This window comes from Oncorhynchus mykiss, chromosome 18 (assembly GCF_057628025.1).
Source record: "Oncorhynchus mykiss isolate SJ-2025 chromosome 18, ASM5762802v1, whole genome shotgun sequence".
Lineage (NCBI taxonomy): Eukaryota > Metazoa > Chordata > Actinopteri > Salmoniformes > Salmonidae > Oncorhynchus > Oncorhynchus mykiss.
Genome location: NC_143039.1, coordinates 22093365 through 22111139, shown reverse-complemented (window position 1 = coordinate 22111139; position 17775 = coordinate 22093365). Strand labels below are relative to the sequence as shown.

The window sequence follows — 17775 nt, the reverse complement described above, 5'->3', positions numbered from 1 at the left end:
AAATGATTTGTGCATAGTGCACCTTTTTAAAGCTGAGTTGTGTTTGGTTCTCCATCCTCTTACCTTAGTCTCTGACCCACAGGGTGTTTCTGTACTGACATCTCAACGCTAGAGCCCTCTGCTTTTCGCTCAGCCTACAGACTGACACAGTGGCCTGGATATAAAGAAGGGGGGGGGGGTCCCCCTTCCCTGGTGACCAAGATAACAAAATAAATAAAGAACGTATATCCCATCTGGATACAAGTCTTTTTGTGTAGACCCATAGTAGTTTACACTGTCCTTTAGTCACTCATTTGTCATTTAGGAAGACCAAGCAAATACGTCTTCAGTAGAAACCAGCTAACACTGTTACACTTACAATAAGCCAAGTGTGACCAACAATACATTGTTTAAAAGGCCATATTACACACTCATTGTCTGCTGTAGATGTCTGTGTGAGGGTGTGTCTTATTGTGTGTGTGTGTGTGTAGGCCTTGCTCCAGACCCATGACGTGGTGGCCCATGAGGTGTACAGTGACGAGGCTCTGAGGGTGACCCCCCCGCCCACCTCACCCTACCTGAACGGAGACTCTCCCGAGAGCACCAACGGAGACATGGACCTGGAGAACGTGACTCGAGTACGCCTGGTTCAGTTCCAGAAGAACACTGACGAACCTATGGTACGACACACACACAAACACCGACCACACACATTTACTGACTCTTCCTATTTGACCTTTCACCCTTGACCTCTTCAGGGCATCACTCTGAAGATGAACGATCTGAACCACTGCATCGTGGCCCGTATCATGCACGGAGGAATGATCCACAGACAAGGTACAGTACACTTTTGGAATATGCCGTACACCTGACCACAAACAGACCCACATTCACCCTCTGTCTTCTTGTAGGTACGCTGCATGTCGGCGATGAGATCAGAGAGATCAACGGGATCAGCGTTGCCAATCAGACCGTAGAACAGCTCCAGAAGATGCTGGTGTGTTGTCCAATCAGATTCTCTCGTTCTCACCATTGTCCAATCAGCTAGTTTTGTCTTTACACAGTACTACAGTATGTGTGTATCAGTGGAAGGCTCTAATTGGTTGTGATCATTTGATGATAATGTTGTGTCCCCACAGAGGGAAATGCGAGGGAGTGTTACCTTTAAGATCGTACCCAGCTACCGGTCACAGTCCATGTCTTGCGAGGTATGGACCGATTCTCTTGTGTCTCTAGAAAATCAGGTAAATGAGGTAAAGAAGCGTTCTATTCTTCAGTTATAAGTCATTTTTTGTTGGGATGTTTTTCACGTTTTTTTGTTCATGTGTGTCTGCAGAAAGAGTCCCCCGACCTATCCAGACAGTCGCCAGCGAACGGCCATGCTAGTGTCACTAGCTCCATCCTGGTGAGGAGCTGTGGCTCGATATCGCTTCTGTCAGATGAATCTATTGTGCTGTATTAGATGTGTGTTAACTCTGTGTGTGCTTGTAGGATCTGCCCTCTACCATCCAGCCTAAAGGACGACAGGTGAGAGCTATAGACTTCCCTGACTCCTCCACTCCCTCTCTTCTCTGATGTCTGACTCCTCCTCTCACATGGCTTTGTCTAGACCAGGGACACCATTTGCTTGTTTTTGTGTGTGTGGACTCGAATGTGTGTGTGCGTGCAAATGTGTGTGTGTGTGTACGTCTGTGTGTGTGTGTGTGTGTACGTCTGTGTGTGTGTGTGTACGTCTGTGTGTGTGTGTGTACGTCTGCGTGTGTGTGTGTGTACGTCTGCGTGTGTGTGTGTACGTCTGTGTGTGTGTGTGTACGTCTGCGTGTGTGTGTGTACGTCTGCGTGTGTGTGTCTACGTCTGTGTGTGTGTGTGTATGTTTGTGCGTGTGTATAAATCTGTGTGTGTGTTAAACATCATTTGGATCCATGTCATCTTAAATAACCCCTGCATGTATTAAAGGGATACTTCATGATTTTGGCAATGAAGCCCTTTATCTACTTCCCCAGAATCAGTGGAACTTGTGAATACCATTTGTATGTCTCTCCATGCAGTTTGAAGGAAGTTGCTAACTAGCTCTAGCGAAGTTGCTAACATACCTTAAGGGAACATTTCGGCATTTCGTGTATGATCAGTGAGAAAGTCCATATTGCGTATTCCCTTACAAGTGTTAGCGCATTGACTTTAGACTTCGTCATTGCGCTAATGCTAGTTAGCATTGGCTCACATAAATACCTCCAACTTCCTTCATATGATATCCATGACTGTGGAGAAGTAGATAAAGGGCCTCATTGCAAAGTCTCCCTGTCGTAGCCTGTCTCCCTGTCGTAGCCTGTCTCCCTGTCGTAGCCTGTCTCCCTGTCGTAGCCTGTCTCCCTGTCGTAGCCTGTCTCCCTCTCGAAGCCCGTCCTACTCACTCTCACGTCCTTTGTCGATGTCCCGTATGATTTCTACTGCATGATGTGTGTGTGATGCTCTCAACCCCCTAGATCTCCAGACCTGTCATCAAGGACAAAATGTCCATCAAGGTAAGATCTCTCAGTGGATCCAAGTAGCAGTAGATCCCATGCAGTATGTCCCTCATTGCAGCTCTTGTAGATTCAACATTAGCTGGCGTCCATAATCCCCCTCCATTAAAATGGTTGGTCGTTTGCGCGTAAGATGTAGCCAATCGGGGGCAAACAGAACGATTAAAATGGTAAAGCTTTCTTTGATGTTGCCATATTTGCTTTCTCTTTTTCGCCCGACTCTTCTTCTCTCCTCCGCCTCTTTGCTTCTTGTTTACTTTGTCGATTGTGGCCATTTCGACCAATCAGTGTCCCGTCCCGTACAGCTCTCGTTAGGAGCTTGATCAATCAAAATCACCTCTTTCCTCCATACCTCCAGCTTGATCAATCAGTCCCCCTATTCCCTCCCAGATCAGCGGGCCTAACCAATCACATTCCTCGGTTTCCTCCCTCAGATCTACGTGCGTGCCCAGTTTGAGTACGACCCCGCCAAGGATGACCTCATTCCCTGTAAGGAGGCCGGGATCCGCTTCCGGGTGGGTGACATCATCCAGATCATCAGTAAGGACGACCACAACTGGTGGCAGGGCAAGCTGGAGAACACTAAGAACGGAACCGCAGGGCTCATACCGTCACCAGAACTACAGGAGTGGTGAGGACAGAACTAGAGGTCGACCGATTATGATTTTTCAACGCCGATACCGATTTATTGGAGGACCAAAAAAGCCGATACCGATTAATCGGACAATTTGTAAAAAAAAATAATAATAATAATGACAATTACAACAATACTGAATTAACACTGATTTTAACTTAATATAATACATCAATAAAATTAATTTAGCCTCAAGTAAATAATGAAACATGTTCAATGTGGTTTAAATAATGCAAAAACAAAGTGTTGGAGAAGAAAGTAAAAGTGCAATATGTGCTATGTAAGAAAGCTAACGTTTCAGTTCCTTGCTCAGAACATGAGAACATATGAAAGCTGGTGGTTCCTTTTAACATGAGTCTTCAATATTCCCAAGTAAGAAGTTTTAGGTTGTAGTTATTATAGGAATTATAGGACTATTTCCCTCTATACCATTTGTATTTCATTAACCTTTGACTATTGGATGTTCTTATGGGCACTTTAGTATTGCCAGTGTAACAGTATAGCTTCTGTCCCTCTCCTCGCTCCTCCCTGGGCTCGAACCAGCAACACAACGACAACAGCCACCATCGAAGCAGCTTTACCCATGCAGAGCAAGGGGAACAACTACTAGAAGGCTCAGAGCGAGTGACGTTTGAAACGATATTAGCGCGCGCTAACTAGCTAGCCATTTCACTTCGGTTACACCAGCCTCATCTCGGGAGTTGATAGGCTTGAAGTCATAAACAGCACAATGCTTGACGCACAACGAAGAGCTGCTGGCAAAACGCAAAGAAAGTGCTGTTTGAATGAATGTTTACGCGCCTGCTTCTGCCTACCACCGCTCAGTTAGATACTTAGATACTTGTATGCTCAGTCAGATTATCTGGGGTGGCAGGGTAGCCTAGTGCTTAGAGAGTTGGACTAGTAACCGGAAGGTTGCAAGTTCAAACCCCCGAGCTGACAAGGTCGTTCTGTCGTTCTGCCCCTGAACAGGCAGTTAACCCACTGTTCCGTCATTGAAAATAAGAAGTTGTTCTTCACTGACTTGCCTAGTTAAATAAAGCAAAACAATTATATATATATGCAACGCAGGACACGCTAGATAATATCTAGTAATATCATCAAGCATGTGTAGTTAACTAGTGATTATGATTGATTGTTTTTTATAAGATAAGTTTAATGCTAGCTAGCAACTTACCTTGGTTTACTGCATTCGCGTAACAGGCAGTCTCCTTGTGGAGTGCAACGAGAGAGAGGCAGGTCGTTATTGTGTTGGACTAGTTAACTGTAAGGTAGCAAGATTGAATCCCCCGAGCTGACAAGGTTGTTCTGCCCCTGAACAGGCAGTTAACCCACAGTTCCTAGGCCGTCATTGAAAATAAGAATGTGTTCTTAACTAACTTGCCTAGTTAAATAAAGGTATAAAAAAAAAATGCCAAATCTGCGCCCAAAAATACAGATTTCCAATTGTTATGAAAACTTGAAATCGGCCCTAATTAATCGGCCAACCTCTAGACAGAACCCATGGAACCCATACTGTAAAACCCAGTAGGGTTGGTGCTTCCGTTCCAATTCCATTTCCAATTTAGGAAGTGGATTGAAATTACAATGCAAGAATTGCAAAAAATCCTCATAGAAAAATATGCAGTGCTTTTCCCAAATGTTAAGCAGAAATTTGACTCAATCTCTGGTCTTTGGTTTTGAGGGCCGTTACCACATAATTAAAGTAACTAGGAGTAATCAGTGAAGTATCTTTATTTCCTTACATTTTACTACCCCCCCCAGGCGTGTGGCGTGCATAGCCATGGAGAAGACTAAGCAGGAGCAGCAGGCCAGCTGTACCTGGTTTGGCAAGAAGAAGAAACAATACAAAGACAAGTACCTGGCCAAGCACAACGCAGGTACACACACACACACACACACACACACACACACACAGCATGTTTTAATAATACAATCAGAAACCTATTCTGTGGAACCGTGTGTGTAAAAGTGTTTGGCTTGACATGTTGGCTATAAGATATTCCAAGTGTTCCAGATGTTTCCGTTGTATTTTATATTGAATGATGCATTCAGATGTTATATCCCAGATATTCTCTTGCAGCTTTATTCACTGGCCAAAATATTGTCTCAGTTCTGAATGTAGTATTTTTATTGTATAATAAAGACATTCCCGGTCTGTAGAGCTAAATGCTTAGCTTACTGCTTACTACTGTACTGTCTGTGGAATGGTTTCCAACTGAATCTGACTAATGCTGCATGTTCTTCCCCCAGAACAGGCCCCTTTCCTCCCTCAAAGAGCTCCTCTCTAAACGTTGTCTCAATGTTGACTGAATGTTACATGTCTAACGCTCCTGCCATTAACAACCTGGCCTCTGAGTCCAAGCTATGTACTGTAATGTTTTTAATTTACCTTTTCTTCTATTAACCCTCCCCTCCCTCCTTCCCTCTGTTCTGTCCATCTTTCATGCGTCTCTTACCCAATGGCTTGGCTGCATGTAAGTAACTCTGAATAATGCCCAACGATGCCCCCCTCCGTTTCTCTCCCTCTATCCTCAACTTTATTCACGCTATTTTCCTTGTTTGACGTCAGTCCACAGTTTGAACTTCTGTCTCGCTGTTTCATTTGTTCTTCCTCGTTTTGGGTTTTATGTGTCCTGGTTTGTCCGTCTCTCACAGACCTGAAGTATTGAACTTGTGATGTAAAATAATTCCAATCACACGTAGGCCGTTTAGATGGCAAAAACAAACCGCAATCTTTTTCACACTTATCAGTAAACTTATTTCAGCGATCCATTCTTTATTTAAGCCATTCATTTGATTCAACTTCCTGTGCTGTGCACTACAGACGACCCCCTTCCATTGTGTCTGTGTTCCATTATTCCTATGGCTCTCAGTGAACATCGCTAATGCCTTTCACCTTCTCTGTTTCAGTGTTTGACCAACTAGACCTGGTCACGTATGAAGAGGTGGTCAAACTGCCTGCATTCAAGAGGAAAACGCTTGTTTTGTTGGGTACGTTAGACAGATGGTTCTTAGGTAGTGTTAACTAGAGGTCGACCGATTATGATTTGTCAACGCCGATACCGATTATTGGAGGACCAAAAAAAGCCGATATTGATTTAATCGGCCAATTTAAAAAAAATGTATTTATTTGTAATAATGACAATTACAACAATACTGAATGAACACTTATTTTAACTTAATATATTACATCAATAAAATCTATTTAGCCTCATAAATAATAAATAAATAATGAAACATGTTCAATTTGGTTTAAATAATACAAAAACAAAGGGTTGGAGAAGAAAGTAAAAGTGCAATATGTGCCATGTTAAAAAGCTAACGTTTAAGTTCCTTGCTCAGAACATGAGAACACATGAAAGCTGGTGGTTCCTTTTAACATGAGTCTTCAATATTCCCAGGTAAGAAGTTTTAGGTTGTAGTTATTATAGGAATTATAGGACTAATTTCCTCTATACCATTTGTATTTCATATACCTTTGACTATTGGATATTCTTATAGGCACTTTAGTATTGCCAGTGTAACAGTATAGCTTCCGTCCCTCTCCTCGACCCTACCTGGGCTCGAACCAGGAACACATCGACAACAGCCACCCTCGAAGCATCGTTTACCCATCGCTCCACAAAATCCGCGTCCCTTGCAGAGCAAGGGGAACAACCACTCCAAGTCTCAGAGCGAGTGACGTCACCGGTTGAAACGCTATTAGCGCGCACCCCGCTAACTAGCTAGCCATTTCACATCGGTTACACCAGCCTAATCTCAGGAGTTGATAGGCTTGAAGTCATAAACAGCTCAATGCTTGAAGCATTGTGAAGAGCTGCTGGCTAACGCACGAAAGTGCTGTTTGAATGAATGCTTACGAGCCTGCTGCTGCCTACCATTGCTCAGTCAGACTGCTTTATCAAATATCAAATCATAGACTTAATTATAACATAATAACACACAGAAATACGAGCCTTAGGTCATTAATATGGTCAAATCCAGAAACGATCATTTCGAAAACAAAACGTTTATTCTTTCAGTGAAATACTATCGTGGAAATGTCCTGTATTACCAAATCATGAGAGAGCAAACCACACACAAGTCAGAGTTATCATAAAGTCCATCTTTAATTATATGAGCTTCACCATAGCCCTGTGACTCTCAGATCAATTCAGTGTCCATAAATGAATTCTCTGAGAGTGCTTACAAAACAGTTCCTAGTATCATTTATAGCCAAGACACACATAGCCAGACAGCATTGGCTATAAATTATCGTTCAGTTTGGTCTCCTAAACCGAAGTTCTTATCACGTTCTTGGTACCACTTAGAACCAAAACATTACCTCATCCAATGGCATATATCAATTGTCAATTCTAGACACTCCCATCAAAAATACAATCCCTCCTGGACAAGCTCAGGGAGAGAAGAATGAGCCTCTAGGTCAAGATAAGGGCAACCTCAGAGGGAACATACAATGGTTCCAGACACTGCCTTCCTCCTCTCCCCAATGGGAAAAGTAGGGAGTGACTGGCACACAGACATTGTGGAGCCAAGAGATAATTGGTTCCCCCTCAATCATCCCTTCATGGTTTAAAATATACGTTTACATATGAAGACAAGCCTGACTTCTCCCCTCTCTGGGGCCCAAGTTACTTTTTCCCACATAAGCATACTTATGAAAATTGATAAAAACATATTTATCAATGTTACCTAAATAATTCTGATTCTACTACCACAATACGGAACCGTTCCGTATTTTATCTAATGGGTAGCATCCCTAAGTCTAAATATTGCTGTTACATTGTACAACCTTCAATGTTATGTCATAATTATGTACAATTCTGGTAAATTAATTACGGTCTTTGTTAGAAATAAATGGACTTCACACAGTTCGCAACGAGCCAGGCGGCCCAAACTGCTGCATATACCCTGACTGCTTGCACAGAACGCAAGATAATTTCCCTAGTTATAAGAAATTCATGTTAGCAGGCAATATTAACTAAATATGCAAGTTTAAAAAATATATACTTGTGTATTGATTTTAAAGAAAGGCATTGATGTTTATGGTTAGGTTTGGTTCAACGACAGTGCTAAATCCTCACCCGTTTGGCGAAGTAGGCTGTGAATCGATGAGAAATGAACAGGCACCGCATCGATTATATGCAATGCAGGACACGCTAGATAAACTAGTAATATCATCAACCGTGTGTAGTTAACTAGTGATTATGTGAAGATTGATTGTTTTTTATAAGTTTAATGCTAGCTAGCAACTTAACTTGGCTTCTTGCTGCCCTCGCGTAACAGGTAGTCAGCCTGCCACACAGGCTCCTCGTGGAGTGCAACGTAAGGCAAGTGGTTAGAGCGTTGGACTAGTAACCTGAACGTTGCAAAAACAAATACCCGAGTTGACAAGGTAAAAATCTGTCGTTCTGCCCCTGAACAAGGCAGTTAACCCACTGTTCCTAGGCCGTCATTGAAAATAAGAATGTGTTCTTATTAACTGACTTGCCTAGTTAAATAAAGGTGCAATAATAATAATAATCGGCCAAATCGGTGTCCAAAAATACCGATTTCCGATTGTTATGAAAACTTGAAATTGTCCCTAATTAATCAGCCATTCCGATAAATCGTTCGACCTCTAGTGTTAACTAAAGGGGAACAGTTGACAACACATTATTCAACATCTCTGTCTCATTGTCTTATGTGTGTCTCTCTTCCCAGGGGCCCATGGAGTTGGCAGGAGGCACATCAAGAACACGCTCATCACGAAGCACCCAGACCGATTTGCCTACCCCATTCCTCGTAAGAGACCTACTACCACTACCACTGTTACTACCACTACAACTGTTACTACTACTACTACTACTACTACCACTGCTACTGCCACTACCACCACTACTACCACTGCTACTACCACCGCTACTACCACTACCACCGCTACTACTACCACCGCTACTACCACCACCACTACTGCCACCGCTACTACCACCACTACTGCCCCCGCTACTACCGCTACTACCACTACCACCGCTACTACCACCACCACTACTGCCACCGCTACTACCACCACTACTGCCACCGCTACTACCGCTACTACCACTGCTACTACCGCTACTACCACCGCTACTACCACCGCTACCTCCACTACTGCCACCGCTACTACCACTACTACTTCTACCGCTACTACCACCACTGCTACTACTACTACTACTACCACCACCGCTACTACTACCACTACCACCACTACTACCACCACTACCACCGCTACTACTACCACCACCACTACTACTGCCACTACCACCGCTACTACTACCACCACCACTACTACTGCCACTACCACCGCTACTACTACCACCACCGCTACTACTACCACTACCACCACTACTACCACCACTACCACCGCTACTACTACCACCACCACTACTACTGCCACTACCACCGCTACTACCACTACTACTGCCACTACCACCGCTACTACTACTACCACCGCTGCTACTACTACTACCACCGCTACTACTACTACTACTACTACCACCACTACCACTACTACTGCTACCACCACCACTACCACCGCTACTACTACTACTACTACTACCACCGCTACTACTACTACTACTACTACCACCACTACCACTACTACTGCTACCACCACCACTACCACCGCTACTACTACTACTACCACCACCGCTACTACCACTACTACTTCTACCGCTACTACCACCACTACTACTACTACCACCACCGCTACTACTACCACTACCACCACTACTACCACTACCACCACTACCACCGCTACTACTACCACCACCACTACTACCGCCACTACCACCGCTACTACTACTACCACCACCGCTACTACCACTACTACTTCTACTGCTACTACCACCACTACTACTACTACTACCACCACCGCTACTACTACCACTACCACCACTACCACCACTACCACCGCTACTACTACCACTACCACCACTACCACCACTACTACTACTACTACCACCACCGCTACTACTACCACTACCACCACTACCACCACTACCACCGCTACTACTACCACCACCACTACTACCGCCACTACCACCGGTACTACCACTACTACTGCCACTACCACCGCTACTACTACTACCACCGCTGCTACTACTACCACCGCTACTACTACTACCACCGCTACTACTACTACTACTACTACCACCACTACCACTACTACTGCTACCACCACCACTACCACCGCTACTACTACTACTACCACTACCACTACTACTGCTACCACCACCACTACTACCGCTACCACCACCACTACTACCGCTACCACTACCACCGCTACTACTACCACACCTACTACTGCCACTACCACTACTACTACTACCACCGCTGCCACTACCACCGCTACTACTACCACCGCTACTACTACCACAGCTACTACTACTACTACCGCTACCACCACTACTACCACCGCTACCACCACTACCACTACTAACGCTACTACTACCACCGCTACTACTACTACTACTACTACCGCTACCACCACTACTACCACCGCTACTACCACTACCACCACCGCTACTACCACTACCACCACTACTACCACCGCTACTGCCACTACTACCACTACTACCATCGCTACCGCCGCTACTACCACTGCTACCACCACTACTACCACTGCTACCTCTACTACTGCCACCACTACCACCACTACTACCACCATTACTACCGCTACCACCACTACCACTACCGCTACTACTACCACCGCTACTACTACTACCGCTACCACCACTACTACTACCACTACCACCACCGCTACTACCACTACCACCACTACTACCACCGCTACTGCCACTACTACCACTACTACCATCGCTACCGCCGCTACTACCACTGCTACCACCACTACTACCACTGCTACCTCTACTACTGCCACCACTACCACCACTACTACCACCATTACTACCGCTACCACCACCACCGCTACTACCACTACCACCACCGCTACTACCACTACCACCACCGCTACTACCACTGCTACCACCGCTACTGCCACTACTACCACTACTACCATCGCAACCGCCGCTACTACCACTACCACCACCACTACTGCCAACACTACTACCACCACTACTACTGCCACTACCACAGCTACTACCACTACCACCGCTACCACCTCTACTACCACTACCACCGCTACTACCGCTACTACCACTACTACCACTACTACTTCTACCGCTACTACCACTACCACCACCACTACTACTACTACCACCACTACTGCTACCACCACTACTACTACTACCACTACCGCTACCACCACCACTACTACCGCTACCACTACCACCGCTACTACTACCACACCTACTACTGCCACTACTACTACCACCGCTACTACCACTCCACCACCACTACTACCAACACTACTACCACCGCTACTACCACCGCTACTACCACTACCACCGCTACTACTACCGCTACCATCACCACTACTACTACCACTACCGCCACTACCACTACTACCTCTACTACTACTACCGCTACCACCACTACTACCACCGCTACTACCACTACCACTACTACCACTACCACCGCTACTACCACTACTGCCACTACTAAAACCGCTACTGCCACTACTACCATCGCTGCTAATACTACTACCACTACTTCCACCACTACTGCCACTACAACCACTACTACCACCGCTACTACTACTACCACCACTACCACTGCTACCACCGCTACTACCGCCACTACCACTACCACCACCACTACCGCTACTACCACCACTACTGCTACTACTACCACCACCACTACTACTACCACCACTGCTACCGCTACTACTGCTACTACCACCACCACTACTACCGCTACTACTGCCACTACCACCACTACTACCACTGCTACCACCGCTACTACTACCACCGCTACTACCACCACCACTGCTACCGCTACTACTGCTACTACCACCACCACTACTACCGCTACTACTGCCACTACTACCACCACTACCACCACCGCTACTACCACCACCGCTACTACCATCACTGCCACTACTACATCACCACCACTAATACCACTACTACCACCCCTACATGGACATATATGAACTAAGACTTGAGTGTAGGAACCTCCATTCAGGTTCTATCACTTTACCCCTCCCTAATTCTCTCCCCCCTTTCCCTCTCTCGCTCCCCCCTTTCCCTCTCTCTCTCTCTCTCTCTCCCTCCCATTCCCCCTCTCTCCCTCCCATTCCCCCTCTCTCTCTCCCATTCCCCCTCTCTCCCTCCCTTTCCCTCTCTCTCTCCCTCCCCACAGACACAACCAGACCTCCAAAGAAGGACGAGGAGAATGGGAAGAACTACTACTTTGTGACACATGACCAGATGATGCAGGACATCAGTAACAATGACTACCTGGAGTACGGTAGTCACGAGGACGCCATGTATGGCACGCGGCTAGAGACAATCCGCCAGATTCACCAGCAGGGTATGATCTCCATACTGGACGTGGAACCACAGGTAGGTGTGAGGTGGGGATGGGCGGGTTTGTCTGTGTGTGAGGTGGGGATGGGCGGGTTTGTCTGTGTGTGAGGTGGGGATGGGCGAGCGGGGTTGTCTGTGTGTGGGGTGGGAGGTGGGTGGGTGAGGTTGTCTGTGTGTGAGGTGGGGATGGGCGGGCGGGCAGGGTTGTCTGTGTGTGGGGTTGTCTGTGTGTGGGGTGGGGATGGGTGGGCGGGGTTGTCTGTGTGTGAGGTGGGGATGGGTGGGCGGGGTTGTCTGTGTGAGGTGGGGATGGGTGGGCGGGTGGGGTTGTCTGTGTGTGCGGTGGGTGGGTGGGTGGGTGGGGTTGGGTGGGGTTGTCTGTGTGTGGGGTGGGGATGGGTGGGCGGGGTTGTCTGTGTGAGGTGGGGATGGGTGGGCGGGGTTGTCTGTGTGTGGGGTGGGTGGGTGGGTGGGCGGGCGGGCGGGCGGGGTTGTCTGTGTGTGAGGTGGGGTTGTCTGTGTGTGAGGTGGGGATGGGTGGGGTTGTCTGTGTGTGGGGTTGTCTGTCTGAGGTGTGTGTGTGTGTGTGTGTGTGTCCAGTATTTATTAAGCAGTATATATTCCACCGGCAGAAAATCGGTGATGGTGGAACGCTGATCTAATGATCTAACCTAAATATACCTGACCTTAACTCAAACATTAACTCTAACCTAACCCTCTCTCTTAAACCTAACCTTCATCTCTTCAGTTTTTGTTCTGCCAGTTGAATATACACTTCCTGTTTATTAATACTGTGGAGAGTTTTTAAATGTAGCTCACTAGTCAGTTTTCTGTCAGTCATCTCTTGTTTCTCTTCAGGCACTCAAGGTGTTGAGGACGGCTGAGTTTGCTCCTTACGTTGTGTTCATCGCAGCTCCCACCATCACCCCTGGAATGAACGAGGTTAGGGCCAACACACACTGCTACTGTGTCCGTCATGTTTTGGGTTGTGTTTTTGCTGTGGTGAAAGTCCATCCCACTGCCTGTGTCCTGTCTGCATTCCTGTTGATTTTTCTTTGGCATGCCTTTCTCCTTGCACCCAAGCTTCCCAAGTGGTGCAGGAAACTGCCTGTAAGTACTGGATATGTACAAGTAGGTTAGCTCATATACACTCCTTTTATAGGTGTGTGTATTGTGTTTGTGTGTAAATGGTTTGTTTTTGAGTATACTAAGATCCTTCCAGAGTCCCATTTCATCTTTCTTTCCATTGTGTGACTCGACCCTTCCCACAATGCCTGGAAGGAGGGTATTTTCTTCCCCTGTTATTCTGACTCTTTCTTCCCTCTCCTCCTCCCTTTAGGATGACTCCCTCCAGCGGCTGCAGAAGGAGTCCGAGGGCCTCCAGAAGACCTACGCCCATTACTTCGACCAGACCGTCATCAACAACGAGATTGACGACACCATCCGTCTGCTGGAGGAGGCTGTGAACCTGGTGTGTACCACCGCTCAGTGGGTTCCTGTGTCCTGGGTTTATTAACCCCTGAACCCAGACCAACACCAAACTCTGACTGTTGTCCCCCATTCCCCAACAAACCCCGGTTTTCTTTTACAATGCATCTCTGTGGAACATCTCTGTGGAAACCGTGTGGATGAAGGAAAAAATGAATGAAAAAGGACTGATACCGCCTCTGAAACCTCAGTCAGTCCTCCTGAAGAAAAACAGTGACTTCTGTCGTCTTCCTCTCCACTCCTTACTGACTGCCTCAAAGGCACATCGTTGTGTGTGTGTATATATATACATATACATACATATATATATATAATATAAAAATAATGAATATGGTCCTGTTCTTAGAGTTGAAGGTGGGGATGGAGGGGGGGGGGGGGACATTTTCTACCTTATTTCTTTTTGTATCGTTACAGCGACAGCTGTCTGAGGCGAGATAGTGAGGAGGACAGATGTGACACACGGTGATGAGTGTTTGTTGCTGTTTACTTTGTATAAGGCATTTCCTATGGTCGTCAGTCGGAAGCTTGCCGTGTGACCTCCTGACCCCTTACTCCTCTTGGCTGCCTCATACTCTTCGTGCTCCGCCCCTCAGAGACAGCGGAGGTCCCTCTCGCACAGTCGCCACTGCCGCAGTGACACCACGTCCTATTGGGCGGATAGAAAAGCACAGTGAACACCCCTCCCCCTATCCCTTTTATTTTATTTATTTCAGAGGTCACGGTATCTGTCAATCAAATCGTTGGAGCACCCCCCTGAACTCTCTTCATTCCCTACATACCCTGTTTGTTTACATCTCAGTTTGCACAATGGAGAGAACAGGTGCTCTCCCCCCTCTGTTTCTTTCTCTCTCTCTTTCTCTCTGTAAAGCGATGATTCTCCTCGGTCAGAGCGTGTGCTTGGTCACCGCCAAAGCACAGGTGTCCAAGCCAGAGGGCATCCCTCTTATCTGGATGGACGGACAGGAGAAGGGAAGAAAACAACATAATCCAACACGGTCACCCTGCATGCGGCTGGGGCAGAAGACTCTGACTCCTATGCACACCCCCCAGTCCTGCAGGCCCATAAGAGTGAGCCGTGTATGTAAATTGTCCCTATTTGATATGTTGTGGGAATGGGAGGGGATACGGAGTGGGACGTCCAATCCTATAGGTCCGCCATTTCAGAACTGTGTCGTCTTAAAAGAGTATTACTGTTTTAAGTTCAATGGAAGGAGATGCATTTTTATGGTGTGTAAATGTTTCAGTGGTTCGTAAGTCATATGAGTGATGCCAAGAGCCAGTGTGTGTATAATAATACTAAAAGAGCTCATTGTGACAAACTCTTTATAACACTTTACTTGCGGTGACATGACATAGCGCCTTATGAGCACTGTCGTAAAAAGGGCGTAGTGCCTGTCTGAACTGTCGTAGCATAAAAAAAGAAACTGCTTTGTCATGCTTCTGACAGTGTGTTATGTAGGGGTTATGTCTCTCTGCCTGGAGTAAAGTGTTACCATTTAAAGTCCTGTGTAAAGTTCCCTCTGCAAACGACAAGCAGCTCTTCGCTATGAAATGTTGTTCTTCTTCTGTTTTGTAAAAAATATATTTCATTTTAAGTGTTGACAAAGTAAACTGCCTTTGGGTTCTGTCTCATATAAGTCCCTAAAGTCTCTAGTGTACACCTCTACTATGTGTGCGTGTGCGCGTGGACGGGTTTGGCCCTATGTGTGGACTGTGGCTATAGGTGTGGAAGGGTGGTTGTGTGTGTGATGCAATGCAGTAGTCTGCTTATACTGAACATTATGGTCATGCAAGTGCTTCCATTGACCACAAGATGTCAGTCTCTCTGTCCTGTCAGACATTGTCCACTAGAATGCAGTCTTTCTGTACTGTCAGACATTGTCCACTAGATGGCAGTCTATCTGTACTGTCAGATTATTTATTTATTTTACCTTTATTTAACTAGGCAGGTCAGTTAAGAACAAATTCTTATTCACAATGACGGCCTACCTCGGCCAAACCCTCCCCTAACCCTAGGCCTAGCTGCTGGAAAATTGTGTAGTTCAGAGATGATGTAATGGGTACAGTTCTGGCCCTAAATAATGACATGGATCATGATGGTGAAACCACTTTAACTCTTTTTATTGTGGTTAGATGTTTTGTTGGGTATACAATCAGACTATCTGTGTCCATGGACATACTGCAGATTCACATTGACATCCCATACAAAAAGGCCTTCAATTTGCTTGTAAACAAGTGATGTAGGTAACTACATTAACCCAAACACACAACCTCTGTAGTCTCTCGTTTGATGAATGCATTCATAGGACTGACCAAATCACAATCAAAAAGGAGCTTACTAATAGTAATTCATGAAGCCCTAATAAACAGTGTTAATATTTATTGATTCAGAGCTCCCATCTCAAGGAGATTGAGCCCGCAAGGCAGAAATTAAAAAGGGATTGAGGACACTAATCCATGTGGGGTTTGTGGTGCGCTCCATCTATGAGTAACATTTACATGATGGCCTTGGACTGTGAATCTACAGTGTGCTTGTGGCTGTGCAGTGTGCATGCTATCTCCACTAACATTAGTACAACTATGCCGTCGGGCAGTAGTCTCGTTTAAATATGCCTCGGGCAGTAGTCTCAGAAAAATATGACGCTGGGACAGTAGTCTCGTTTAAATATGCCGTCGGCAGTAGTCTCGTTTAAATATTCCGTCGGGACGAAGTCTCGTTTAAATATGCTGCCGGATAGTAGTCTCGTTTAAATATACTGCCGGGCAGTAGTCTCGTTTAAATATGCTGCCGGGCAGTAGTCTCGTTTAAATATGCTGCCGGACAGTAGTCTCGTTTAAATATGCTGCCGGGCAGTAGTCTCGTTTAAATATGCTGCCGGGCAGTAGTCTCGTTTAAATATGCCGTCGGCAGTAGTCTCGTTTAAATATGCCGTCGGGACGAAGTCTCGTTTAAATATGCTGCCGGACAGTAGTCTCGTTTAAATATGCTGCTGGGCAGTAGTCTTGTTTAAATATGCTGCCGGGCAGTAGTCTCGTTTAAATATGCTGCCGGACAGTAGTCTCGTTTAAATATGCTGCCGGGCAGTAGTCTCGTTTAAATATGCTGCCGGGCAGTAGTCTCGTTTAAATATGCTGCCGGGCAGTAGTCTCGTTTAAATATGCTGCCGGACAGTAGTCTCGTTTAAATATGCTGCCGGACAGTAGTCTCGTTTAAATATGCTGCCGGACAGTAGTCTCGTTTAAATATGCTGCCGGACAGTAGTCTCGTTTAAATATGCTGCCGGACAGTAGTCTCGTTTAAATATGCTGCCGGGCAGTAGTCTCGTTTAAATATGCTGCCGGGCAGTAGTCTCGTTTAAATATGCTGCCGGGCAGTAGTCTCGTTTAAATATGCTGCCGGACAGTAGTCTCGTTTAAATATGCTGCCGGGCAGTAGTCTCGTTTAAATATGCTGCCGGGCAGTAGTCTCGTTTAAATATGCCGCCGGACAGTAGTCTCGTTTAAATATGCTGCCGGACAGTAGTCTCGTTTAAATATGCTGCCGGGCAGTAGTCTCGTTTAAATATGCTGCCGGGCAGTAGTCTCGTTTAAATATGCTGCCGGGCAGTAGTCTCGTTTAAATATGCTGCCGGACAGTAGTCTCGTTTAAATATGCTGCCGGGCAGTAGTCTCGTTTAAATATGCTGCCGGACAGTAGTC

At 46.1% G+C, this 17775-nt stretch overlaps 1 protein-coding gene across 50 annotated transcripts in view; it reads left to right on the top strand.

Moving 5' to 3' along the window:
* Positions 1-15687, top strand: part of LOC110495480 (peripheral plasma membrane protein CASK) — a 48884-nt gene extending 33197 nt beyond the window's left edge. For 4 of the 50 annotated variants that reach the window (XM_090207722.1, XM_090207725.1, XM_090207720.1 and 1 more), the window contains 15 exons: positions 471-659; positions 738-816; positions 891-976; positions 1119-1223; positions 1316-1384; positions 1471-1506; positions 2464-2502; positions 2937-3133; positions 4901-5016; positions 6050-6130; positions 8843-8923; positions 12422-12624; positions 13426-13530; positions 13672-13698; positions 13928-15687. In XM_090207722.1, the coding sequence (XP_090063848.1) occupies positions 471-659; positions 738-816; positions 891-976; positions 1119-1223; positions 1316-1384; positions 1471-1506; positions 2464-2502; positions 2937-3133; positions 4901-5016; positions 6050-6130; positions 8843-8923; positions 12422-12624; positions 13426-13530; positions 13672-13698; positions 13928-14104 (1590 nt within the window). In that variant the 3' untranslated portion in view covers positions 14105-15687. The remainder of the gene's footprint in view (positions 1-470; positions 660-737; positions 817-890; positions 977-1118; positions 1224-1315; positions 1385-1470; positions 1507-2463; positions 2503-2936; positions 3134-4900; positions 5017-6049; positions 6131-8842; positions 8924-12421; positions 12625-13425; positions 13531-13671; positions 13699-13927) is intronic. The other 46 variants (XM_090207741.1, XM_090207732.1, XM_090207738.1 and 43 more) reach the window with 23 other exon arrangements.
* Positions 15688-17775: the final 2088 nt, after the last annotated feature.